This window comes from Mesocricetus auratus, unplaced genomic scaffold (genome assembly GCF_017639785.1).
Source record: "Mesocricetus auratus isolate SY011 unplaced genomic scaffold, BCM_Maur_2.0 Super-Scaffold_100003, whole genome shotgun sequence".
Classification (NCBI taxonomy): Eukaryota; Metazoa; Chordata; class Mammalia; order Rodentia; family Cricetidae; genus Mesocricetus; species Mesocricetus auratus.
Genome location: NW_024429188.1, coordinates 52,204,073 through 52,230,005, shown reverse-complemented (window position 1 = coordinate 52,230,005; position 25,933 = coordinate 52,204,073). Strand labels below are relative to the sequence as shown.

At 41.8% G+C, this 25,933-nt stretch overlaps 1 protein-coding gene across 1 annotated transcript in view; it reads left to right on the top strand.

The window, feature by feature from the left end:
* Positions 1-4,053: 4,053 nt before the first annotated feature.
* Magt1 (magnesium transporter 1) overlaps positions 4,054-25,933 on the top strand; it is a 40,590-nt gene continuing 18,710 nt past the window's right edge. Inside the window, exons 1-2 of the mRNA XM_040744315.1 lie at positions 4,054-4,269; positions 21,736-21,905. Coding sequence (XP_040600249.1) covers positions 4,069-4,269; positions 21,736-21,905 — 371 coding nt within the window. The 5' untranslated portion in view covers positions 4,054-4,068. The remainder of the gene's footprint in view (positions 4,270-21,735; positions 21,906-25,933) is intronic.

Here is a 25,933-nt window from a genome sequence, read left to right as displayed (position 1 = left end):
AACTTTTTGTGTAATTTTGGGGCGCAGAACGGTCCCCTTTTGTAGTTCTGGTTATCCTGGACAGGCATTGAATTTAAAATCCTTGCACTTCAACCTCCCCAAGTAGCTGGAATTAAGATACCCTATGAGACCCAGCTTGATTTGTTCATATCCTCTTTTCACATTTTTTTTCTCTTTTTTGAGGTTGAGACTCACCATGTAACCCAAGTGGGCCTCAAACACGTGATTCTTCTGCATCAGCCTAAGTAGGGGGATTATGTGCATGTGCCACCATATGTAGCTATTGAATTCTCTGTCTCTGTCATTTCTCTCCTATTTTCTGGAGGTCTCTTGTAGCTCAGGGTGGAATTCTCTATGTAGCCCAGTCTGATGTTGAATCCCTGATCCTCTATCTCTTGAGTGCTGGGATTAGAGGTATGCACTACCATGGTCATCTTATTCCCTCTCTTTACATTGAGACCAGTTATTTTCCTTGCAACCCACGTCTCCTTAACTCTCCAAATAGTGGGATGATTCTGTGGGGATTTTACTTTCAAGTAGGACCTGCAAGAGTAATAACCAAGTATGCTCATACACTCAGAATAAATGCCCAGCTTGAATGGGGCCCTGTACTCAATCCTTTGTACTGCAAAATAAGTAAATCCAAATTATAAGTAGATTGATTTTGTTTTGCTGTTACTTGTGATTTTTCTTCTTTAGGTTATTATTATTTTCTAGTGAAGCACCTCCATTTTATAATCCTCTATAATCCAGCAAACAGAACTGGACCAAACACTGGAGGATTCCTGAGCTGTGTCTGATGAAAACTGGCTGAGACCACTGAATATTTTAAAAAAGAGGGAAATGCTTCTTCACAATCTTCCTTTTGCTCCCACCAACAAAACTAACTAACTAGTAAAATGGCATTTGCTGTCTTCAAAGCCCTCTTGGTACTCTAAGTTTCTAGTGAAGAATTTTAAAATACCATTAATAAATTAAAAGAAAAAAACTTTTCAGGGGCCATAGCAATTGCCTTTGTGTGGTCCCACACTTAGTGCATGTGCTGCCAAAATGGCAAAAAAAATTAATTTTTATTTGTGGGATGGAGAGATGGCTCAATGGTTAAGAGCACTGACTGTTCTTCCAGAGGTCCTGAGTTCAATTCCCAGCAACCACAAACACCTTGAATGAGATCCGGTGCCCTCTGCTGGCATACAGGCAGAAGACTGTACACACAATAAATAAATAAAATATTTACAAAATTGGTGTGTGTGTGTGTGTGTGTGTGTGTGTGTGTGTGTGTGTGTGTGTGTGGGCCAAAGAAACACACCCTGAGCAGAGCCAAAGAAACACACTTTGGCCCTGCAACCACAACCAAAGAAATGCACCCTGGACCTGAAACCAGTGCCAAAGGAACACACTTTATCCCTGGAATCAGCCCCAGTGAAAGAAACATACCCTGGCCCTAAAATTAGAACCAAAAGGCTAAAAAGGACCAGAGAAAGAAACACACTTTGGCCATGAAACCAGAGCCAAATCTGACCCTAACCCTGTGCAGAAAACTAACCAATCCTTGTGCAGGAGCCGATCTGAACTCAGCATTGAAATCTGACCAATCCCCACCCAGGAAGCCGTATATAAACTTTGTGTCTGTTCAGCTTGTGGCTGTTTGCTCTACCAGGCTGTCCTCAGCCACTCTCCTGGATTCTTTCCTCCCAGTAAACCCCTTTGATGAGTTTTGGATGAAGATCTGTTGTGGTGGCAGCGGAGCAGAGGAGACCCTGGGCAGAGCAGACAGAGCAGAGCAAGCAGGGCTGTAACACTTTTTCCGGGGGAAACCTTCCCTTGCGGCTCTCGCTCTCGGGGAGCAGTGCTGAACTGTAGCAACTTCACCTGTGAAACCTCCTGCCTGAAGAAAACTGCTACACTGGGCGAACATCCCCAGCTGGAAGACCCTGTCCTGCTGGAGAAGAGCCAATACAATGGGGAAGCCTTTCCCTGAGGCAGGGCTGTAAGCTGCTAAGCTTACTGCAACCTGTGGTGGTCCTTGGCTCCCGAGCTCCAGGATACCTTTCCACCTGAGCTGTGTAACACTCAGGATTCTGTGACTCCTGAGCTCCAGGATACCTTTCCACCTGAGCTGTGTAACACTCAGTATTCTGTGACTCCCGAGCCCCAGGATACCTTTCCATCTGAGCTGTGTAACACTCAGTATTCTGTGACTCCCGAATGCCAGAATACCTGACCCATCCCCATCTGCCCGAAATGCCTACACACACCCTGGAAATCTCCTTAGAACAGCTCAGCCCCTAATATTCCCAAAACCATTCCTATGTCCAGCTTGTGGCTGTCCTGCTGCCTCTTTCCACCCTAGTAGAGGCAGCCACTCTCTTGGATTCCTCCCTCCTAATCTCTTGAATGAGGTTTGGGTGAGACCTCCTTTCATAGGAGCAGAGACGACCCTGGGCAGAGTGGATGCAGGGCTGTAACACTTTTCACTGGGAAATCTATCCCCGGGGAAGGTTTCCCTGGGTAAACCCGAATTTTTATACTCTCAGGGGGACTGGAGGTGAATTGTAACAACTTCGCCTGCCAGAGCAGAGCTGAGGAAGCCTTTCCCTGAAGCAAGGCTGTGAGCTGCTATGCTTAATGTGACCTGTGGTATTCCTTGGCTCCTGAGTGCCAGAATCCCTGCCCATCCCATGCAATCCGTCGAAATGCTTACAGGTACTTGTATACTGTGGTGCATATGTGGAGGTCAGAGGACATTTTTGCAAGATCCAAATTCACAGATCCGCCCGCCTCTGCCTCTCAAGTGCGGCTGGGATAAAAGGCATGTGCTAGCATACTCAGCTAGAATAATTTAAATTTTTTTATTATTTTAAATCATATGTGTTTGTGTCTCTTTTGGTATCTGCCCCAAGGGCAGATGTCTGAGGCGGTCATGAAATCCGGGGCCCAACAGCTGGAGTTGCAGGCAATTGTGAGTACCTTAACATGGGTGATGGGAACAGCCATTTGCAAAAACAGTATGCACTCAAAAAAAGAAAAAGAGAAAACCTGTCAGTAGTGGCACACGCCTTTTATCCCAGCACTCCGGAGGCAGAAGCAGGTGGATCTATTAGTTTGTGGCCAGCCTGGTCTACAAAGCAAGATACAGAACAGCCAGGACTGTTATTCACAGAGAAACCTTGTCTCGAAAAACAATTTTTTTACTGTGTGTCTATGAGTATTTTGGCTGCATGAATGTTTGTGCATCAGGTCTGGTGCCTGGTTCTTGTGGACATCAGAAACAGGCATCAGATCCCCTGGACCTAGAGCTTTGCTTGGTTGTTAGCGGTCATATGGGTGCTGGTAGTGTCCTCGGCAAGAACAGTTAACTGTTGAGAGACTTCTCCAACCCCTTTTCAAAAATATTATACTAAATAAGTAGGTTTCAAAAAAACGTTTTTTGATCTAAGATCTCTTGTAGCCCTGACTAGACTGGAACTCTGAAAGTTTGTTTAATTTCTTAAACTCCTAATCCTCCTGCCTCCATTTCCATCCCCACCCCACCCCAAAAGCTAAGAATTTCGTTGTGAGAAACCACAAGGGCTCTTTTTTTGACACAATCTTAATTGCTCAGGCTGGCCTGGAACCCTGGCAATGGAGCCAAAGATGGCCTTGAATTCTTAGTGCTCTTGCCTTCACATATCAAAACCAATGCTTGGATTAGAGGCTTGCATTACTTAGGCCGGCTTGAGTTTCAAACAATTCTAAACGAACGCTTTCTGGAGGATGATTCCATTTTTAAATGTATAAACCATTTTGTACGACACCCCGCCCCCGCCCCCCCGCCCCCGCCCCCGCCCCCTCCCCCCCGCACATCCTTAAGCTGCGCATGCGTATTAAAATTTGCTAACCGCGACGTCTTTACGCACCACGAAAGGGAGGCGGTGCAGCCTTTTTTAGCAGACCAATAAGCAACCTCCAGATTATCCTTTCCCTATTGGCTCCCTGGAACCAATCAGAAGCGAACTGGTTTTTTAGCGGGCGTCTGCGGCGCGTGACGTAATGCGAGGGGTCGCCCGGTAGGGCTGAGCCGGGCCAATGGGGAGCGGCAAGGGTTCGGTTCGCCCGTTCTCACGCCCCACCCTCGGACCTTGCTGGAAGAAAGTTTCGCCTGGCCGCCAAGGGAGACGAGCGAACATGGCCTCTCCGAGGTGGCTCTGGTGTGTGTGTGTGACCGCGGCGGTGGCACTGCTGCTCGTTTCCAGGCTTCCCTCGGCCTCCGCCCAAAGAAAGAAGGAGGTGAGGCGGCGCCTGCCTGCGGCAGGGACTTTCTCGACTTGGGGCTAGAGAGGGTCAGCTCGTTCTTCCCCGGGATATGTGCTAGTCGTGACTTGGATTCCGTCTTTGGGAGGAAGTTGACTTCACAAAAGCGGGAGCTGTAACTTTTTGTGTTGTGGGGATTCAAATCCAAAAGCATGCTGGAGTAGGTGACCAGCTGGCTTCCAGCAGCTGGGGAATGTGCAGGTACAAGTTGTGACACTTCTGGAGTTGAGGCTGATTTGCTACCCAGAGGGTATAATGCAGGCTTCTGTTGTGGACCATGTAGCCCCCTCGGACGTGTTGTAACAGCTCTCTGTCTTGTCAGCCCAGGAGAGAAGTAGATGACTGAGATGCTGCCGGTTTCGTGCCCATTTATCAGCGTGCTCGGCTGTGTTCTGTGTGCTTGGCAGACACGAATGAGCAAACTAAGACACCCCATGCCATCCCTTTGTAGAACAGACTGACTTTGAGATGTGAAAAACATACAATATTCCTTTATGTTTATTTTTTTGTTCTGTTTTCTTTGAGGCATTCTTCCACTATGTAGCTAGCCTCAAACCTGTGGAAGTCCTGCATTTGCCTTCCAAGTATTGGGGTTACAGGTGTGAGCCACTACACCCAGCTAATTTTTTTAGCTTGATGTTTAGCATTCTGAACAGATAAATCTTAACATTGTGTTTTTGAACGTTTGTGACTTAGAACCATGTATATATACTCTTAGAACTTTAAAATATTAACAATTAGGCTGGGTGGTGGTAGTGCACGCCTTTAATCCCAGAACTCCAGAGGAAGAGGCAGATGGATCTCTGTAAGTTCGAGACCAGCCTGGTCTACAAGAGCTAGTTCCAGGACACCCTCCAAAGTCACAGAGAAACCCTGTCTCTACCCCCCTGAAAACACATTAACAAGTAGTAATAATTATTTATACCCTCTAATTTTATAGGTATAAAAAAACCAACCCTAGGTTTACACAGTTAAGTACTATAGTTAAAAGTAGACTAAAGCCTTCATTCCAATGCTATTTCCTGTGCATTCTTCACTTCCTCTTGTACACAAAACGTATGTGCACATTTTTGAAGTGTCCATTAAACAGTACAGCTGTTAAGTTAAATCATTAAGTAAACTAATTTCTGTATCTATCTGAGTGTTTTAATTACATTATGAGACTAAAAACTAGCCGGGCGTTGGTGGCGCATGCCTTTAATCCCAGCACTCGGGAGGCAGAGGCAGGCGGATCTCTGAGTTCGAGGCCAGCCTGGTCTACAGAGCGAGTTCCAGGACAGCCTCCAAAGCCACAGTGAAACCCTGTCTCGAAAAACCAAAAAAAAAAGACTAAAAACTAAGCTAACCCTGTCATGGTGACCATGCCTGTATTGAAAACACTCTAGTGAAAGAGGAACAGGAATTCAGGGTCATCCAAGTGATTTGGAGACTAGTCTGAACTTCATGAGACCCTATTTGAAAAATCAAAAATGAAAAACTAGTAAATGAAATCATTGAACTAGAAGGTAGCAAAGAAGAAAGTAAGAGATATAATTATCAAAGATAAGATCTAGTGAGCAGTCTCTATGCTAGGCCAAGAAATTGATAATGGCTTTTTTTTAATATATTTTTTTTACTAATCACTTCATGGATGTATGCTCACCACCTCCATGGAGTCCCCAAAAGGATGTGGAATCCCCTGGAACTATGGTTGAAGACAGTTGTGACCTGCCATGTGGGAGCTAGGAACCAATTGTGGGTGCTGTGCAAAAGCATCAAGAACTCTTAATATGAGTTATCTCTCTAGTCCCGGATGTGACTTTTTGGGACAGTCCCAATACATTCTTTTTCGTTGTTGGGCAGGGGCTGGTGGAATTGAAGACAGTGTTTCATTGTGTAGCCCTGACTGTTCTGGAACTCACTCTGTAGACCAGATAGGCCTCACACTCAGAGAACCACCTACCTCTGGTTCTGCCTCCCAAGTGCTGGCAATAAAGGCGTGCATCACCACTGCCCAGCCTAAGCCATTCTTTGTAGAAAACAACATGCAAAGCAATACATAGTTTTGCACCCTCCAAGTCTTGCTTTTAAACTGTATTTGTAAGTGTGTGTGTATGCACTGGGCCAACTTGGTACATATTCCAAGCTGGCCTTGACTTTCTCTGGGGTGCCACAATCACAAAGTAACGTTTTGCTATGTAACCTACACTGGCCTTGAGCTTTAGGTCCTCCTGCCTCAGACTCCCCAGTGTGAGAATTAGAGGGGTCTGCCACTATGCCTTGTCACTTAGTCTTTTTAAAGATTTGCTTTTATTTTTAAGTAATTAAAAATTAGGTATATGGATGTTTACCTGGTGCCTTTGGAGCTCAGAAGAGAGCATCAGATTCCCTGGAACTGGAGTTACAAATGGTCTTGAACCACTACGTGGGTGCTAGGAAGATAATGTGATCCTCTGCAAAAACAGCAAGTGCTGTTAGCTAGCTAAAGAATCTCTTGAAGTGTGTGTGTGTGTGTGTGTGTGTGTGGTGTATGTGTATGAGTGTGTGGTGTATGTGTATGAGTGTGTGTGTGTGTGTGTGTGTGTGTGTGTGTGTGTGTGTGTGTAGTGCCACTGCATACATGTGGAAGCCAAAAGGTAAATTTCAGGCATAGGTTCTCCTACCATATGGGACCCAGGGATGAAACTTAGATCATCAGACTTAGTGACAAGCACCATTGCCAGTGAGCCATCTCACCAACCCCACTTAATCTTTTAAAATAAAAGGTGTAGGATCCTTATTGTTGCTCTTTTTTTTTTTGAGACTGGGTCTCCTGAAACTAGCCCAGGCCAGTCTTTGAGGAGCTGAGGATCACCTTGCACTCTGCTCCTCCTGCTTTCTCCTTAGGTGCTGGCATTATAAAAGTGTGCTACCAAGCCCAGCAGAAAAGGTGAAGGGTTTGTAAGCCTAGAATTTCTATAAGTGGAATTATGTTTATTAACTTATTATTTAATTAAAAACAGAAATGTCTTTTAGAAAGTAGATTTCTTGCATGGTGTTGGGGGGGCAGGTATAGAGACGGCTCAGCAGTTAAGAGCTTTTGTGGGTCTTGCAGACGACCTGGATTCAGTCCACATGGTGGCTCACAGTCATCATTAGCACCAGATCCTGAGGACCTGATGCTCTCTTCTGACCTAAGAGGACACTAGACATGTCCATGGGCACATGAATACAAGTAGACAAAATACAAACACATCTTTTTTAAAAATAATATTGCTTACTTTTTAAAGGAATACACTAAATTTTATATTTCTAAATCGTTAATATAGAGTTTGTGTTATGTAAATTTTACCTCAACAAAATCTTTTTTTTAATAATCTGATTCTAACTCCCTTTTATTCATGCCCACTGTTCAGACTTTAGAAATCATTAACTAGTTAACTGGCTGACCTGTAACCCATCCCTTTTTATGTATATCATAGTAAATTATCATTAACAGGATATAAGCACAACAGCAAAGAAATACTAGGCAAATTGTTACTCGGTGTTTTTTTAATTAAGAAAAATATTTTTTTAAAAAAGATATTTTACAAGAGTTTTTATGCCAGAAATCTATAACCAAGATACAGAAAAAAAAACATTACTATGGAGATAATGTAGCAGTATTAACTGTATTTTTTTTTTTGGTTTTTACGAGACAGGGTTTCTCTATATTGTTTTGGAGGCTGTCGGTCCATCCTGGCCTCCCGAGTGCTGGGATTAAAGGCGTGCACCACCACCGCCCGGCTTAACTGTATATATTGAGTAACTTTAACTACTGTGTGTATCAACCACTATGCAATACTAATAGATACTGTTAACAAAAGCCAGTGTTCCAGGCTGGTGACATAGTTCAGTGATAGAGTGCTTGCCTGTTCTATATAAGTCTCTGTTGACCCATTTTTATGCTTCCAGAAGTGCTAACATGAAAAACCTGAAAACTTATTATCCTCCTTTGCAGAGTGTAAAAAATTATCTATATAGCCCCTATATTCTACTTCAACCAATCTTATCAGTCCAGGATTCTTTTGGGGGGGTTGGTTTTTTTAAGACAGGTAGTTCTGTGTAGCCCTGGCTGTCCTGGAACTCTCTCTGTAGACCAGGCTGGCCTCAAACTCAAGAGATCCACCTGCCTCTGCCTCCTGAGTGCTGAGATTAAAAAACGTGGGCCACCATTGCTTCTTGTTGAGGCTTCTTTTTTATTTCATTTAATTTATATTTTATTTATCTATTTTTTTTTTAGACAGAGCTTCTTTGTGTATCTCTAGCTGTCCTGGAACTTGCTCTGTAGACCAGTCTGACAGGCTTCTTGTTTGGTTTTTGTTTTTTTGAGACAGGGTTTCTCTGTGTAACTGCCCTGGCTGTCCTGGAACTTGGTCTGTGGACCAGGCTGGCCTCAAACCACAAAGGTACATTCACCTTCCTCTGCCTCCCAAGTGCTGGGACAAAAGGTTTGTACCACCACAACCCAGGAAACAGACAAGTTTATTATTTTTTTTAGATTTATTTATTTTTGGGGGCTGGAGAGGTCACTCAGTGGTGTGTAGTACTTCTGCAGAGGACCCAAGTTCAGTTCCTAGCACCCATGTCAGGCAGCATACAACCACCTGTAACTCCAGCTCCAGGGAACCTGGTTTCTCTGGCCTCTGTGGGCACCTGAACTCATGCCTATACCTAACTCACATGCACATACCTATACACAGAAACATATAACTAAAAAGAAATCTCTGTATTTGAATGGTTTGCCTGCACAGATGCATGCAGTACCCACAGTGATGGGGCATGTCCGTCTGTATGCTGTGAATATGTGTTTCTCTTATTGATTGAAGAATAAATGCTGATTGGCCAGTAGCCAGAGAGGAAGTATAGGAGGAGCTACCACACTAGGAAATACTGGGAAGAGGAAGGCAGAGAGGTGCTGCCAGGAAGAAGCTATGCAGCCACAGAAGTAGTAACATGCTGGAGCGTTATGGGTAAGTCATGGCTTTGTGGCAATGCATAGTTTAATAGATATGGGTTAATAATTAAGAGAGAGCTATCCAATAAGAAGCCTGAGCCATCAGCCAAGTTTATGATTAATATAAGCTTATTATATTATGCTTCTTTGGGATTAAATGGCTGTGGGTCCCGACAGGACAGAAATTCTGTCTTCATCACAGAGACTGAAAGAGGGTATCAGATCTCCTGACCCTAGAGTTACAGGCAGAGTTGTGAGCTACCATGTGGATACTGGAAAACAAAGCTGTCTTTGCAAGAACAGCAAGTGCTCTTAACCAAGTACTACCAACTGAACTACATCCTCAGCCAAGACCTTGTTTTAAAATTTTTGTTTTATGGGGCTGGAGAGATGGCTCATCGGCTAACAGCACACCTCTGCTTTTCCAGAGGACCTGGGTTCAATTCCCAGCACCCACATGGCAGCTCATGACTGTCTGTAAGTCTGAGATCTGACCTCCTAACAGACATACATGCAGGCAAAACACCAATGCACATAAAATAAAAATAAATAAATTTTTAAAAATTATTTTATTTTTGTATGTGTGTCTGCATGAGTGAATGAGTATATGTGTGTAGGAGTGCCTGAAGAAGATAGTGTCAGATTCCCTTGGAGATAAGGTTACAGGCATTTGTGGGCTGACTGAACTGAACTGGGTGCTAGGCTCTAAACTGCAGTCTTTTTTTTTTTTGGCTCTTTCTTTGTGTAGTCCCGACTGTAGACCCAGGCTGACCTTGAACTCATAGAGATCCGCCTGCCTCTGCCTCCTGAGTGCTGGTATTAAAGATGAGGTCACTACCCGGCCCTTAAGCCTTCTTTCTATATCAGATATACTAAATTATCTACCTTTCCTGATCTTCTACACTTGTACAAATGTCTCCACAAGTATTGCATTGCTGTAGGAACTTTTCCCTTTCCCCTACCACCATACCCCTATTTACCTGAGAATCTGCTACCTTTTTTTGTGTGTTGATTAGAGTCTCAAGCCTACACTGATCTTGAACTTGCTATATAGCTAATATTGGCCTCCTCAAGTAGTGTGGGATCATACATGTGTACCAGTGCTCCTGGTGTTTCCAACTCTGTAAGTCTTTAACTTTCCCTGATCCCAACACAAATTGATATGATTGTAGCACATGATACTGACATGGTTTGCATATCAGCCTTTTTCATTAAATTGTGAGCATCTTAAATGTAGAAGCATTTTTTTTTCAGTGAGTATCAAATGAATCCAGGACTGGTGGTCTGCTCCTGTTAGTCCATCATTTGACAGGCTAAGGTCTAGGTTAAACAGACCACAGCTCATCTCTGCAGTACTGGGGCTTCCTCCATTCTGATGACTCTAGCTTGTGCCAAGTTGACATAAAATTAGCCAGAATGCCCAGTTTAAAACAATTTTGAACCCAGAGCTTCATTCTTGCTAGATAAACACTGCAACTAAGTTGCGTCTTCCAGTGACCAAAATTTTAAATACAGGGCTAAAGATAGAGACTGGTGGTAGAATGTCTGTGTAGCATACTCAAGACCTTGAATTCAGTCCTCAGTACAGGCTAAATAGTTATATTCCTTTCTTGATGTTGCTTTCTACTATTTTTTTTGGTTTTTCGAGACAGGGTTTCTCTGTGGCTTTGGAGGCTGTCCTGGAACTCGCTCTGTAGACCAGGCTGGCCTCGAACTCACAGAGATCCGCCTGCCTCTGCCTCCCGAGTGCTGGGATTAAAGGCGTGCGCCACCAACACCCGGCAGCTTTCTACTATTTTTATTTTTGTTTATTGTGACCTAGGTTAGTCTTTTTTTTTGTTTTTTTGAGACAGGGTTTCTCTGTATTGTTTTGGAGGCTGTCCTGGAACTCGCTCTGTAGACCAGGCTGGCCTCGAACTCACAGAGATCCGCCTGCCTCTGCCTCCCGAGTGCTGGGATTAAAGGCATGTGCCACCAACGCCCGGCCTAGGTTAGTTTTAAAAGCGATTAATGCAAAAAAGAATAGCAAAGCATGATTTAAAAAACGATCATAATGTCTGAATGACGACTGTCTTCCTGTTTCTCGGTTCTCAAAAAAATCTTGTCATATTTTAAAGAGGATTTGCTTTAATTCAATCATACTAAACTGTAGCAAGTTGCTGGTTCTTGTTTTCAGCAGCAGCAGATTGGGGGAAATCCCCAATATTTTGGCTTTTGTGAAAAGTAAATGAGATGAGCTCAGTCCATAGATTTTCTAATGTGTTTTCTAATGCACTACTTGGAATATAAAATACATGTGATCCTTTTCCTCTATGAGTAGATAGCTTTCAATTGCTTTTTGCTTTTGCAGTTCCAGGACTCATACCCAGGACCTTGCACATGCTAGGCAAGCCCTCTGCCTCTACACTACATCGCCAAATCTTTAGTTCTTCTTTTTGTCATTCATTTTTTCAAATAAAGTGAGGTCGGAAAGAATTACCTATATCTTTTTTTTATTTTTCAAGACAGGGTTTCTTTGTGGAACAGCTCTGGCTGTGCTGGAACTCAATTTGTAGACCAGGATGACCCCAAACTCACAGAGATCTGCCTGCCTTTGCCTCCTTAGTGCTGGGATTAAAGGCATTCGGCACAACAACCAGGCCATGAATTACCTGCATCTTTAATTAGGCAAGCTATCACTTGAAAATCTTTTCGATTCTGTACTGTGTTTTTGAAAACTGACATATAGAAATATCACACATGTTAGGCTGGAGAGATGACTCAGTTCTTAAGAGTACTTGTTGCTCTTGTGGAGAACCAGTATTTGATTTGCAGTGCCCACTGGGTAGCTCACAACTGTCTGTAACACCAGTTCCAGGGAATCTGACACCACCTTCTGACCTCCTTGGGCATAAGGCACGTGTGTGGTGCAAATACACACAGGCAAACAAAGCACTCATACCTGTGAAATAAAATAAAACTTGAAAAATTAATTTTAAAGAAATACCACAGCTGCAAACCCCTTTAGTTCTCTATTACAGAATAACAAAACAGCTACAAAAAAATGAGACAGCCCTCCCTCCCCAAAACGATGGATTTGAGCTATGTTTAAGAAGTAGATAGACTGAGAATGGAGCAGATGGCAAAAGGATTGAAAATGCTCTCTTCTCTGCTCACAGTCTGTCTCTTTCGGTAATTATCTGTCAGTTATGTTTCCAGATCTGTTCACTTTTAATTGAAGGACAGAGTTCTAAATGTATTGCTGAAGATGAGTTAAATGAACAGGGAGGCTAAAAATAAGATTTTTTTAAATGAGTACGCCCTGATGGACTAGAACAGACATACAATCAAGGTTTTGAAGAAAGGGAAGAGGTATGTTTTAGAAATTCAGACTGGTGAGGTGATGCTTCTGAAATTCAAATAATTTGAATGACAGAACTAGTTTTACTTCTAAATGGTAAAATGGATTTCTATATTCTATTACCATTGAGAGATGGTAGTGACAGAATTAATAGTGGTTAAGATTTTTTCTTTCTTTAGTCTTTTTGAGTCAGGATTTCTCTTGTGAAGTCCTGGCTGTCCTGGAAGTCACTCTAAGGCCAGGCTGGTCTCGAAGTCACAGAGATCCGCCTGCCTTTGCCCCCCAAGTCCTGGTATAAAAAGCATGTGCCACCACTGCCTAGCTAAGACTCAGGCTTCTTTACTAAAGCTAGTGGAGATAAATATTCATTGGTGTGGTGGTGCATACTTGTTACTACACGGCGTGAGAGTCAGAAGCAGTAGGATCTCTGTAAGGTTAAGGCCAGCCTTGTCTACATAGTAAAGTTCAAGGTTACTCAGGACTATGTAATGGAATACAGAAAGCTAGCTTTCTGGAAGTGAATGTCCCTAACCCTAGCACACACTAGGGAGACCAAGGTAAGAGGTTCATAAGGTTAAAGCATCACTTGACTACATGAGTTGTTGGCCAGATTGAGCCACAAAAGGAGACTGAGTCTCAAAACAGAAGTAAGAAAGTAGAACTGAACCTTTCCATTTAAATCGAATAAGAGAGCTGGGCGGTGATGGCTGCACATGAACGCCTTTAATCCCAGTACTTGGGAGGCAGAGGCTGGTGGATCTCTGTGAGTTCGAGGACAGCTTGGTTTACAGAATGAGTTCCAGGACAGCCAAAGCTACAAAAAGAAACCCTGTCTCGAAAAATAACAAAATAATAAATAAATAAATTTTGAACAAGAGAGAAATTTTACCTACTTTTAAAGATAGTATCACTTTGTCCCACTCTCTGGTCTGGAGCATACTATGTAGCTCACGTTGCCCTCAAACTTGTGGGAATCCTTCTGCCTCTACCTCCTGAGTGATGGAATTAGAGATTTAAACCTGACTTCCTTTTCCCTCCCCCATTTCCCCCTTCTGCCTCCTCCCTTCCCGCTCCTGCCTCCCCTTCCCTCCCCCCTTTCTTTTAGATAGAGGGTCTCCCTCTGTATTCCAGCCTGGCCTTGAACTACCACTCTTTCTGTCTCAGCCTCCCATATGTTATTACAGGTGTGTACCCTCTCATACAGCTTTAAAATTTGGTTATAAACACTAATAAAAAGCCACACCTTTAATTCCAAAAATCAGGAGGCAGAGGCAGGTGGATGAGTTCAAGGTCAGCCTAGTCTATACAGGGAGTGCCAGGACAGCCAAGGCTACATAGTGAGATCCTGTCTTAAAAACAAACCTATAGGGGCTGGAGAGATGGCTCAGTGTTTCAGAGCACCAGCTACTCTGTTCTTCTAGAGCTTCTGAGTTCAATTCCCAGAAACAACATGGTGACTCACAACAATTTATAATGGGATCTGATGCCCTCTTCTAGTGTGCAGGTGTACATGCAGACAAAGCATTCATAAATAAAATATATGAATGAACCTTTTAAAATACCCATAGAGTAATAGGGAAGACAAAATTATGAAAGATGTGTCTAGGAATTACTAAGATGTGGGGCTGGAGAGATGGATCAGTGGTTAAGAGCACTTACTCTTGGAGAGGACCCAGATTTGATTCTGAGCATCCACATGGTAGCTCTTAGCTTCCTTCAACTTCAGTTCCAGGGAATTTGATGCCCTCCTCTGACCTCTGAGGGTACAAGGCACACACATAATACACATATACACATGCAGACCAAACACTCATGCACATTTTCAAATAATCTCAAAAGAGATAAAAATAATTATTAAGGTGTTATATTTCTGAACTGGAATTATGGCTTAGTGGCTAAGAGTGCTTCCAGCTATTTCAGAGGACCTGAACTTGGTTCCCAGCATCCACATCAGGCTGCTCATAATTGCTTGTGACTCCAGTTTCAGGGGATCCGAAACCCCATTCTGGATTCAGGACACCTGCACTGACGTATTAAAAATAAGAGGTATCTTTTTAGACTGGCTGTGGTGGCACACGCCTTTAATCCCAGCACTCTTGGGAAGCAGAGGCAGACAGATCGAGGCAGACAGATCTCTGTAAGTCTGAGGTCAGACCTGTCTACAGAGCAAGTTCCAGGACAGCCAGGGCTACGTAGAGAAACCCTGTCTTGAAACCTCCCCCCCCCAAAAAAGAAAAGAAGCTTTTAAAAAAAGGAATGGATTTTTTAATTGTTATTTTACTTATCTAGATTATAACATCTTTCATCCATTCTGGGAAGATAAAGGTATGGTTTCCTATTCATGTGAACTACTTAATGCTTATTTATTTTTATGTGTTATACATAGAAATTTATAAACACATTGTTCCTACTCATAAGAAGTATAATGTTTTTTTTTAAATTAAGAGTGAAGCATGGTGGTTTCTACCTGTAATCCCAGCACTTTGGAGATAGAGGAAGAGGACCATCAGTTCAAGGCCAACCTCAGCTACATAGTCCCAGGCCAGACTGGGATACATGGGACTCTGTTCTACCAAACCAAAAAAATGAGAATGTAGCAGTGTTCTCAACATGTGGCTCAAGATCCCTTTGGGAGTCACACTATCAGATATCCTGCATGTCAACTATTTACATTATCATTCATAAGAGGAGCAAAATTACAGTTGTAAAGTAGCAACAAAAATAATTTTATGGTTTGGGGTCACCATAACATGAGGTTGCAGCATTAGAAAGGTTGAAAACCACTGCTATAGAGAATCATTTGGGATGTGTGTTAGAATTCCATATTCTTGAAACTTTGCCTAGATCTAATCAGTCAAGTCTATTAGAAGTTGAAATTTTTAACAGAATTAGCTGCCTGACATTCTAAACAGTAGTTACTACTATAAAATGAAGCTAAGTTCTCCATAAAACTAAGCTAGACTCGGGAGGCAGAGGCAGGCGGATCTCTGTGAGTTCGAGGCCAGGCTGGACCGACAGCCTCCAAAACAATACAGAGAAACCCTGTCTCGTAAAAACCAAAAAAAAAAAAAAAACTAAGCTAGGCTTGCTTACTTTAAGATATATTAAAAATATTAGATAGTTTGCTTTTTTGTTTTTCTGGATGGTTTCTCTGTGTACCCCTGGGTGTCCTGGAACTCTTTCTCTGTAGACCAGGCTGTCCTCAAACTTGGAGATCTGCCTGCTTCTACCTCCTGAGTGCTGGAATTGAAGGCGTGTGATACCACCACCAAGTTTGTTTATTTATTTATATACTTAAGCAACTTTCGTGCCTCACTTCCAAGTAGGTAGGTGTGCGGATGTGTACTACCATCCCTAGTTCTGACATCTAATTGTGAAATTCCAGTCTGTGTTCATGTAATTTTATGTAGAAGTTTAAAACTACTTCATTTGTATTTTGAAGATAATTATATTGTATAAGAACTGGAGACTATGGCGCTGTGTCAAACTAAAACTAAAAGGACTAAAAATGTGAACCTATATTTGAACTGAGGAGCTAGTATGTTTAGTTGCTTTTATTTATTTTTAGAATTTCCTGTACTTATTCTTTGATAATCTGATACGTGTATTCAGTGTATCTTTATCAAATCCCCTAGTGCTTATTTTTTAAAGAAACTGCCAAATAGTTTTCGTTTTCTCAGGTGATTTCATTGTGGGAGATTTGTTTGTATTTTCACTTGGAGACTACACATGGAGTAGACCGTAGAGTGTTCTATTGGACTCAGAGGAGATAGAAGGATGAAAAGACTAAGGAGGGGCTAAAAAGAAGAGGCTGAAGTGATTTTTGTTCTGTCACCCTATAAATCAATCAGGTTTATTCCCTAATATTTGACTCTTGAGCTTTATTGAATAATAAAACATTAAAAGAAGCCAAAAAAATAGGCTTCATCTAACTTCCTATATGTGATTTTGGGCTTGATTGGAAGCAGTTAACTAAGAATTAAGTTCTTGTATTCCAGGCCGGGCATTGGTGGTGCGCGCCTTTAATCCCAGCACTCGGGTAGCAGAGGCAGGTGAATCTCTGTGAGTTCAAGGCCAGCCTGTTCTACAGAGCGAGTGCCAAGACAGGCTCCAAAACAATACAGAGAAACCCTGTCTCAAAAAAAAATAGTTCATGTATTCCAGACGTAGTTAGTAGATTGTGATCCTTTAACCTCTTGGATATCTGCTGCATATGACATTTTAAAAGTTTTTCTGGCCGGTCGTTGGTGGTGCACGCCTTTAATCCCAGCACTCGGGAGGCAGAGGCAGGCGGATCTCTATGAGTTCGAGGCCAGCCTGGTCTACAAAGTGAGTTCCAGGACAGCCTCCAAAACTACAGAGAAACCCTGTCTCGAAAAACCAAAAAAAAAAAAAAAAAAAAAAAGTTTTTCTGCAGTGAACCATGACCATTCCTAACAGTGACCCTTGAAGTCTCCAAAAAGAGAGTGGGGCCCCATAACGATTCCACTTGTGTTGTGGTAATGTCACTAAGCTGACAACGTCTGCCCAAATATCAGCTTTGGACTACAAACTAGTCAGGACAATTTCAAGGTAAGGTTAGGTAAGATGGTCCAGTGTCATAGACTACTCCAGCCAGGACTTCAGATAAGCCCTGTACTTTCCCATCACATTGAGACTGGACAACAGCTAGCTCTCCCAGACCTTGACTATTACCTCAATTTTTCAGGGTCCCACCAAGATACTGTCAACCCCAGACAGCAGGAATTAATTTTAAGAACATGGCGCCTAATCTCTCAAAAGATGGGGTGGATTATGGGTGTTTATCATCATTTGGGGGGTGGTTACAAGTTGTTATTGATCATGGTAATGGAGGAAACTAGGCAAAGGAGATTAGATTCTAGAATCTTTTTCTGAAAAGAAAAAGGGGGATATAGAAATGATAGAATAATAAGGTAGATTATTGAATCTACTTTCAAACTAAAAAAGCAACAACTTATCTCAAATATTTTAATTTATTTAAGGGATTTTGTATATTGATACAAACTTAAGGATATTTTTGTTATGCTGTACATGTTGTAATTTTTTTACATTTATTTATTGTGTATACAGTCTTCTGCCTGCATGCCAGCAGAGAGCACCAGATCTCATTCAAGGTGGTTGTGAGCCACCATGTTGTTGCCAGGAATTGAACTCAGGACCTCTGGAAAAACAGTCAGTGCTCTTAACCACTGAGCCATCTCTCCAGCCCCATGTTATAATTTTTAAAAGTGGCACTCGAGAAACACACCATGTGACAGAGCTTGGATGGAGGGGTTTCTATTTGGGGAAAGTGAATGGGAAAAGAGGGAGGGGAGAGGGGAGACCGATCCGGGTACAGGAGCAGCAGAAGAGAAGAGAGAGGGAGAGAGAAGAAACACAGAGATAGGCAGAGAAGGAGAGAGACAGAGAGAGGGGGAAGATGGGAGGTGGGCAGGGCCCTTTTAAAAGGGAATGTAGTGAATGTGCACAGGTGGTACTACTCTTAGTGGCTACATCTGAGGGCATATCTTGCCAGAACCCCAAAGGGCAGACCAGTACAGCTGCCTGAATACTAACAGTATGTATGTTTCTATTCTTGTTTAAGGCATTATACCTATTCAGCTCATTTAAAAATGTAAGGTTTTAGCCCTTGAAAACTATTTAGGATAATAGAGACAGGTTAGTAGTTAGTCATCTATAGCAATCAAACTTACAGCCATGTTAGGTATGTTTTCAATGTCAAACAGCTATATTTTAGATAGAAAGGTGTCTTCAAACGCTTCAGAAACCTACAGAATATGACATTTAAAATGTTTTAATAACACAAGGCTTTTTGAGACATTGAGATACTTCTGGCAGCACCAGTTTACTTTAAAAAAAAAAGGATGATGGGCATTGAAGAACCTCCATATGCTTTCATTGTGGCAAAGCTGTCCATTTGGGCAAGAAACTGCCCTTGCCTCGCCTGCTGACAGTATACTGTCCAAATTAGACAAATAGGACACAAAAGAAGGTGATTGCCAAACTTTGCTAAGATAAGGTAGAACAGTCCTTCAAAATTTCCTGCTTCACAAAAATTCTGTCAGATATTCTAGGCCTGTAGGCAGAAGATGAATGTCCCAATGTTGCAGAGGAACCTTGGAGTGACTGTCTAGATAGCCACATGTCTGTAATTTCTATAGTTTTGGAAGTTGCTTGCTCTGCACTTCTTTCTCAAGTCTCTAATGGGGTTGAAGATTAGTTATAATTACAGTTTTCCTTAGTTATGATAGAAAGTAAATTAGATACAAAACTTTGTACTGAACAAGGTAAGACATGTAATGGAGTATTTTCTCTGAATTTGCCAAATACTAATGGAGTGGGCATTGTGAATGTATTCCTTACTTGATAATTGCTTTTATTGTACATATTTCATTTTGTTAAAGCTAATACCTTTTTGTCCTTACTGCATATAGTTTTACTGTGTTAGAGTTAAAACCTCCCCTTTTTTAGACAAAAGGGGGAAATATTGCAGGAGATTTGTTTGTTTTCACTCCAAGACTGCCCATGCAGTGGACCATAGAGTCTTCTGGCAGATTCAGAGGAGATAGAAGGATGCAGAGAACAAGAAGTGGCTAAAATGATGCTCGGTCTTTTTGATTGGAAAGATGGAGAAGATGGTGAAGTAATCTTTCCTCTGTTGTTCTCTAAATCGGGTTTACTTCCTAATATTTGACTCCCGAGCTTTATTGAATAATACAACATTAAAAGAAACTACCATGGGCCTTATCATAGTACCTTCTCTACCAGCAGTGTATGCTACTGTTTTTTGTTTTAAAAAAGAGTGTATAGTGGTATTGAGTTATGTTCTTTTTGCTTTTTTTGTTTTTATATATCCCAGAGTGGCCTCCAAGGGTGGCCTTGAGCACCTGTTGCTCCTGCCTCCACCTTCCAAGTGTTGGAATTACAAGCATACACCACCATGCCTGATTTATGTAGTGTTGGGATAGAACCCAGAGCCTTGTACCTGCTGGGGAAACACCCTACCATCTGATCTAAATTCCCAGCCCCTAAGTAAAGTGTGTTTTAAAGTTGTGTACCTTTGAGGTTTTCATTTATGAAAGCATGATTTGCTGAAAATGTTGTTCTCTGGATTTGCAGGGTAGTTCATGCTTGTAATCCTAAAAACTCAGTAGACTGAGATAGACGAATCATCTCAAGTTTGAAGCCTTCTGAACTACAGGAGACTCTGTTTCAAAAAGAAAAAAAAATCTTCCAGGATAGCCATAGCTGTTACACAGAGAAACTCTGTTTCAGGGGGAGGAAAAAGCACAACAAAACCCCAAAACATACCAGTGGTTCAGTTCAACATTCTTTAGAATTTTTGACAAGTACAGGTTTCATGATTTTATATTATTTTATGTATTATTGAATAGTAACTAATGCACTTTAAAGTCTAATGTTTGCTTAAAACTTTTGATTTTTTTGTTTTGTTTTGTTTGTTTTTGAGATAGGGTTTCTCTGTATTGCTTTGGAGCCTGTCCTGGAACTTGCTCTGTAGACCAGGCTGGCCTCGAACTCACAGAGATTCACCTGCCTCTGCCTCCCGAGTGCTGGGATTAAAGGTGTGCACCACCAACACTCGGCCAACTTTTGATGTTTTTAAGATGGTTTCTCATATAAGCCGGGTTGGCCTGGAACTCTATGTAGGTAGGGCTGACCTTGAACTCTTTATTCTCTTATGTTCCATTACCCTCAGCTTAAATCTTATAAAATACTAAACTTTAAGGATAATTTTTAAGAAAGAATATTTGAGTCAGTTGTGGTGGCTTACCATGGAATCTTGGTACTCATGTGGCTGAGGCATGAGGAGTTCAGGTTTGTGGCTTATTTCTGAGCTTCCAGGTAAGATCTTAAAGAAAAGAAAAAAGTATCATCAGGTCCAGCTCTCAGTTTTTTTCCATAAATTTATATTTTCTTTTTTTAAAAGATTAATTAGTTTACTTTTATTTATATGTTTCTGTACCTGCATGAGTTTCTGTGCATCACATGTGTGCAGATGACTGAAGAGGCCAGAGGGCATTGGGTCCTTTGGAACTGGAGTCACACGAAGTTGTAAGCCACCACTCCATCCCCTGGGATTTGTATATTCTGTGTACCTCTTCTTGGTGGGCTTGGTTTAAGAAAGTTACTTTGCCAAAACAATACAGAGAAACCCTGTCTCGAAAAACCAAAAAAAAAAAAAAAAGAAAAAGAAAAAAGAAAGAAAATTACTTTGCATGCTGGGCTGTGGTAGTTCACACCTTTAATCCCAGCACTTGGGAAGCAGATGGATATCTATGAGTTTGAAACTAGCCTACATAGTGAGTTCCAGGACAAAACCTTGTCTCAATCACCCCCTACAGACACACACACACACACACACACACACACAGGCACGCACGCACACTCGCGCGCGCACACACACACACACACACATAGCGAGAGAGAGAGAGAGAGAGAGAGAGAGAGAGAGAGAGAGAGAGAGAGAGAGAGAGAGAGAGAGAGAAGGTTGCTTTGCTAAAGTTACTTTCTAACATATATCTACTTATTTCATTGTGCAAGCATGCATGCACCACAGCACATGTAGATTACTGGAATCAAAATCAGGTTGTCAGCCCTAAAGTAACTTTTTCATTTTATTGTATTTTTGCTGCTGCTGCTGACTCCCCCACCCAAGCACTTCTTTCTGAAACAAGGTTTGTCACTATTGTAGACCAGGTTTGGCTTTGAACTCACAGAGATCCACCTGCTTCTGCTCCCAAGTGCTAAGAATACAGGCATGTGCTACCATGTCCAGCTGTTTTTTTTCTTTATTTGTTGTTGTTTAGATACTGTTTTGGTAGGAATATTAGGCTGACCTCAAACTTATGAACTTGCCTTCACCTCTTGAGTGCTGGGATAATAGGCATAGTCACCACATCTCTTTGGGTTATTGTTGTTGTTGGTGGTGTTCTTTATATTTGAGGTTAGGGTCTTAAAACTATGTTACCCAAGCTGGTCTTGGGCTGTTGGGCTCAGGAGATCCTCTTAACTTCCTGGGTAACTGCAATTATAAAGAAGACCTGCTAAACCCAACCTTAAATGTTAAATTGCGTATATTCACAAAATTCCATTTTGTCTTTTATAGATGGTATTATCTGAGAAGGTTAGTCAGCTGATGGAATGGACCAATAAAAGACCTGTAATAAGAATGAATGGAGACAAGTTCCGTCGCCTTGTTAAAGCTCCACCAAGAAATTACTCTGTTATCGTCATGTTCACTGCTCTCCAACTTCATAGACAGTGTGTCGTTTGCAAGTATGATCTTTCATCTCCACTTTGAAATTAAATAACTTTTTGGTTTTTACTATTTTTCTATCTCAAAAGAATCAAATTTGTGCAGTGGTTTTGTTAATAAAGCATATACCTTACTCGGGGTATATAATAACAGATAATGCTACTGTTTTATTTTTTGAAAGGTTTATTCATTTATGTATTTTATGTATATGAATGTTCTGTCTTCATTCATGTCAGAAGAGTGAATCAGATCCCATTACAGATAATTGTGAGCCACCATGTGGTTGCTAGGAATTGAACTCAGGACCTCAAGAAGAGCAACTAATGCTCTTAACCTCTGAGCCATCTCTCCAGCCCCCAATATAATCTTATAATCAGTCTTGGTTGTACATGTTGTTAGAAGGAATAAAATATTATAGCTATCATGAATTATTTAAAATCAAAGAGCCACATTTTGAATTGATAACCAATTTTATTCTAGTTCCCGTTACATATTTTTATTATGTATGCATACATTCATGTCACTGTGGAGGCCAGAGAACAACTTCCAGAAGTCAATTCTGTCCTTCCACCCTAGATTCCAGGGATAGAATACAAGTCAACAGACTTTCATGGCAAGTGCTTTCACCCACTGAGTATCTCCCAGCCCCGTCTTATGAAGGCTGAAGTTGGAACTCAGGATATCAGGGTAGAGCATTTGCCTAGCATTAGAAGTCCTGGGTTCAATTCCCAGTTCTCCAACATAAAGGGTTTATAAGTGCTTTCAATTTCACACTTTTTCCTCATGGGATTTTATTTTACATTTCTGAAGTAGAGTTCAAGTTTGTTATAGGGGATTTAGGTAGGGGTGTGTGTGTGTGTGTGTGTGTGTGTGTGTGTGTGTGTGTGTGACATGCATGTTATGCAAGTAGAAGTTGGTTGTCTCCCATTACCATATGGATCCCAGGGATTAAACTCACTCACATAGTAAGGCTAATCAGCAAGCTCCTGTACCCTTGAGCCAACTCACCAGCTCTTAAAGGGGGATTTTTATATAGTATTTCTTTTAAACTGGATCTCATTGTATAGCCCTAACTGTCCTGAAACTTGATATGTACGCTGTGCTGGCCTTGAACTCACAGAGATCCATCTGCCTCTGCCTCCCAAATGCTAGGATTAAAGGCATGTGCCACCATGCCCAACCTTATTTTTATTGTTTAGAGATTTGATTTTTATTATGTGTATCTGTGTAGAGATATGTGCACCTGAGTTTATGTTCCTTCAGAGGCATTTGATACTCCTAGAGCTAGAGTTACAGGTGGTTGTGAGCCACCTGACATGGGTGCTGGAAAGTAAACTTAGGTCCTCTACAAGAGTAGTACATTCTCTTGACCACTGAGGCATCTTTCCAGCCCCTTTAGTTTCCTTCTTAATTATGTATAGGTAGAGAGGAGGTGGGATTTTGTTTTGTTTTGTTTTGTTTTTTGTTTTTTCGAGACAGGGGTTCTCTGTATTGTTTGGGAGGCCATCCTGGATCTAGCTCTTGTAGGCTAGGCTGGTCTCGAACTCACAGAGATCCGCCTGCCTCTGCCTCCCAAGTGCTGGGACTAAAGGTGTGCGCTACCACCACCCAGCGAGGAGGTGGGACTTAAACGGTGTAAAAATCCCTTTCAAGGGCTGGTGAGTTGGCTCAGGGGAGTTGGCATGTGAATGTAGGTAGGTACCCTTAGAGGCCAACATCTTCCATTACAAGTGATTGTGATCTGCCTGGTGTGAGTGATTACAGCCAAACTCAGATTCCCTGCAAGAGCTAGCCCCTTTTGTAATTAAAACAATTGGCTGGGCAGTGATGGCATGCACCTTTAATCCAAGAACTCAGGAGGCTCAGAAGGATCTGTGTGAGTTCGAGGTCCGCCTGGTCTGCAGAGTGAGTTCCAGGACAGCCCAAGCTGATCTCAAAAAACAAAATAAATTTTACATGTATGAGTGTTTTGCCTGCATATATGTCTGTGTACCACTTGAATGAAGGGACCACAGATGCCAGAATATGATGTCAGGTCTCCTGGAATTGGAATTATAGGTAGTTGTGAGCCTTCACGTAAGTGCTGGGAATTGAGCCTAGGTCCCCTGGAAGAACAAACGGTACTCTTAACCACTGAGTCATAACTCTAACCTCAGCCTTTATGAAATGCTTTAAACGAATTCATTGCCTAGAAAAGGAGGAAGAGGCATAAGGGGAACTATGAGAGAAGTCATTTCCAGAGAGGAACCTTCTAGCTATGTGTGTCTGTGGATATACAAAATTGTTTGATGAGGTGTTAGTGTGCCACTGGACCATAGGCTAGTTGGCTCAGAGTCTGCCACCATCATGTCACAACACAACCATCCCTTCCCCTCCAAATAGTTTTTCATCAGGAATGTGCTAGGCTTGAATATTTATGCTGCAAATTTGTTCATTATTGTCCCATAATTGGTATGAATTGCTCGATTTCATCTCTAGACACTCAGAAAGATTTGCTTATGTTCAATTGAATAATGTTTGGGATACTGAACAGAACTTTAAAAATGTGGATGGAGAATAGATTTGTGCATGTCAAATTGAAATAGGCTCTAGGTTTAATCTCCGGCATTAAAATACATACAAGACAGAAGAGGGTGGAGTTAAAAGTTTATCACAAATGAAAAAAAATGCTTTCTATCTGGGTGATGGTGGCATACACCTTTAGTCCCAGCACTTGGGAGGCAGAGGCAGGTGAATCCAGGCCAGCCTGGTCTGCAGAGTGAGTTCCAGGACAGCCAGAGCTGTTACACAGAGAAACCCTGTCTCAAAAAGCCAAAAAAAGTTTCTTAGCAGAATAAGAATTTAAAAATAAAACAGCAACACTAGAACCCCAAAACTTCTTTTATAAATAGGTATGTTTATGCATTTGTGTTACTTAGACAACCCCAAAGGATTGAAAAAAGTAAGATAAAGATATATATATGTATATATATATATACATATATATATATATATATGGGGAAAACATGTAAATAAACATCTTTAAGATGAAAGCATAGAAAAGAAAGGAAAGTTCAGGGGCTGGAGAGATGGCCATCTAGTTCTTCTAGAGGTCCTAGGTTCAATTCCCAGCACCCACATGGCAGCTCACAACTGTCTGTAACTCCAATTCCAGGGGACCTGACACCCATGGCAAAACATCAATGCCCATAAAATTTTTAAAAAGAAAGGAAAATTCAAAGATAACTCAAGGTTTCAGTTCATCTCAAGTTCCTAGATTTTTCTTGTCATTTATCATATTCACTGATTGTATTTTTACTTAGCAAATAGCATGTGTGCTTCAGAGTATGTGTGAGGGTTTGTGCATTGTGTTCATATGTGTGTAGGTACATGCGTGTGCTTGAGTGAACAGGTCAGAAGACAGTTCTTGGTGTTATCTTCAGAAATGCGGTCTACCTCCTTTGAAGCAGGGTCTCGAGAGATCTTTTGCCTGGAACCCACTGGTTAGGCTGGGGTAGCTAACTAGCCAGCCCAAGGGATCTACTTGTCTCTGCTTCCCAAGTGCTACAGTTATAAGAACACCACCACCTTTGCTTTTTAAACATGGCTTCTGGGAAATGAACTCATGTCCTCATGTTTTCAAGGCAAGCACTTTACTGACAGAGTCATCTCAGCCTCCAGATTTTATTTAATTTTTTTAAAATTTGAGGCAGGGTGTTACTGTGTATCCCTTGCTGTCCTGAAACTTGCTATAACAGCAGGCGGGCTTTTAACTCTGGTAGCCCTCCCATCTTTGCCTTCTGAGCACGGATATTACAGGCCTGTGCCAGTACTGATGTTACAGGCCTGTGCCACTGTGTCTGTCTGGCTACATTATATTTTTAAGGTAGGCTGTTAGATCTTCTCTGCCTGTTGATTTAGGGTCTCAAAACTCTGAGAGACTTTGGGGTATAGATCAGTGTTAGATTCCTGCCTAGAATGTGTGAGACCCTGGATTCAATCCCCAGCACCAAAACCAAAAAAAAATGTGGACACTGGGTATGGTCATATATGCCCATAATCCTTCCTG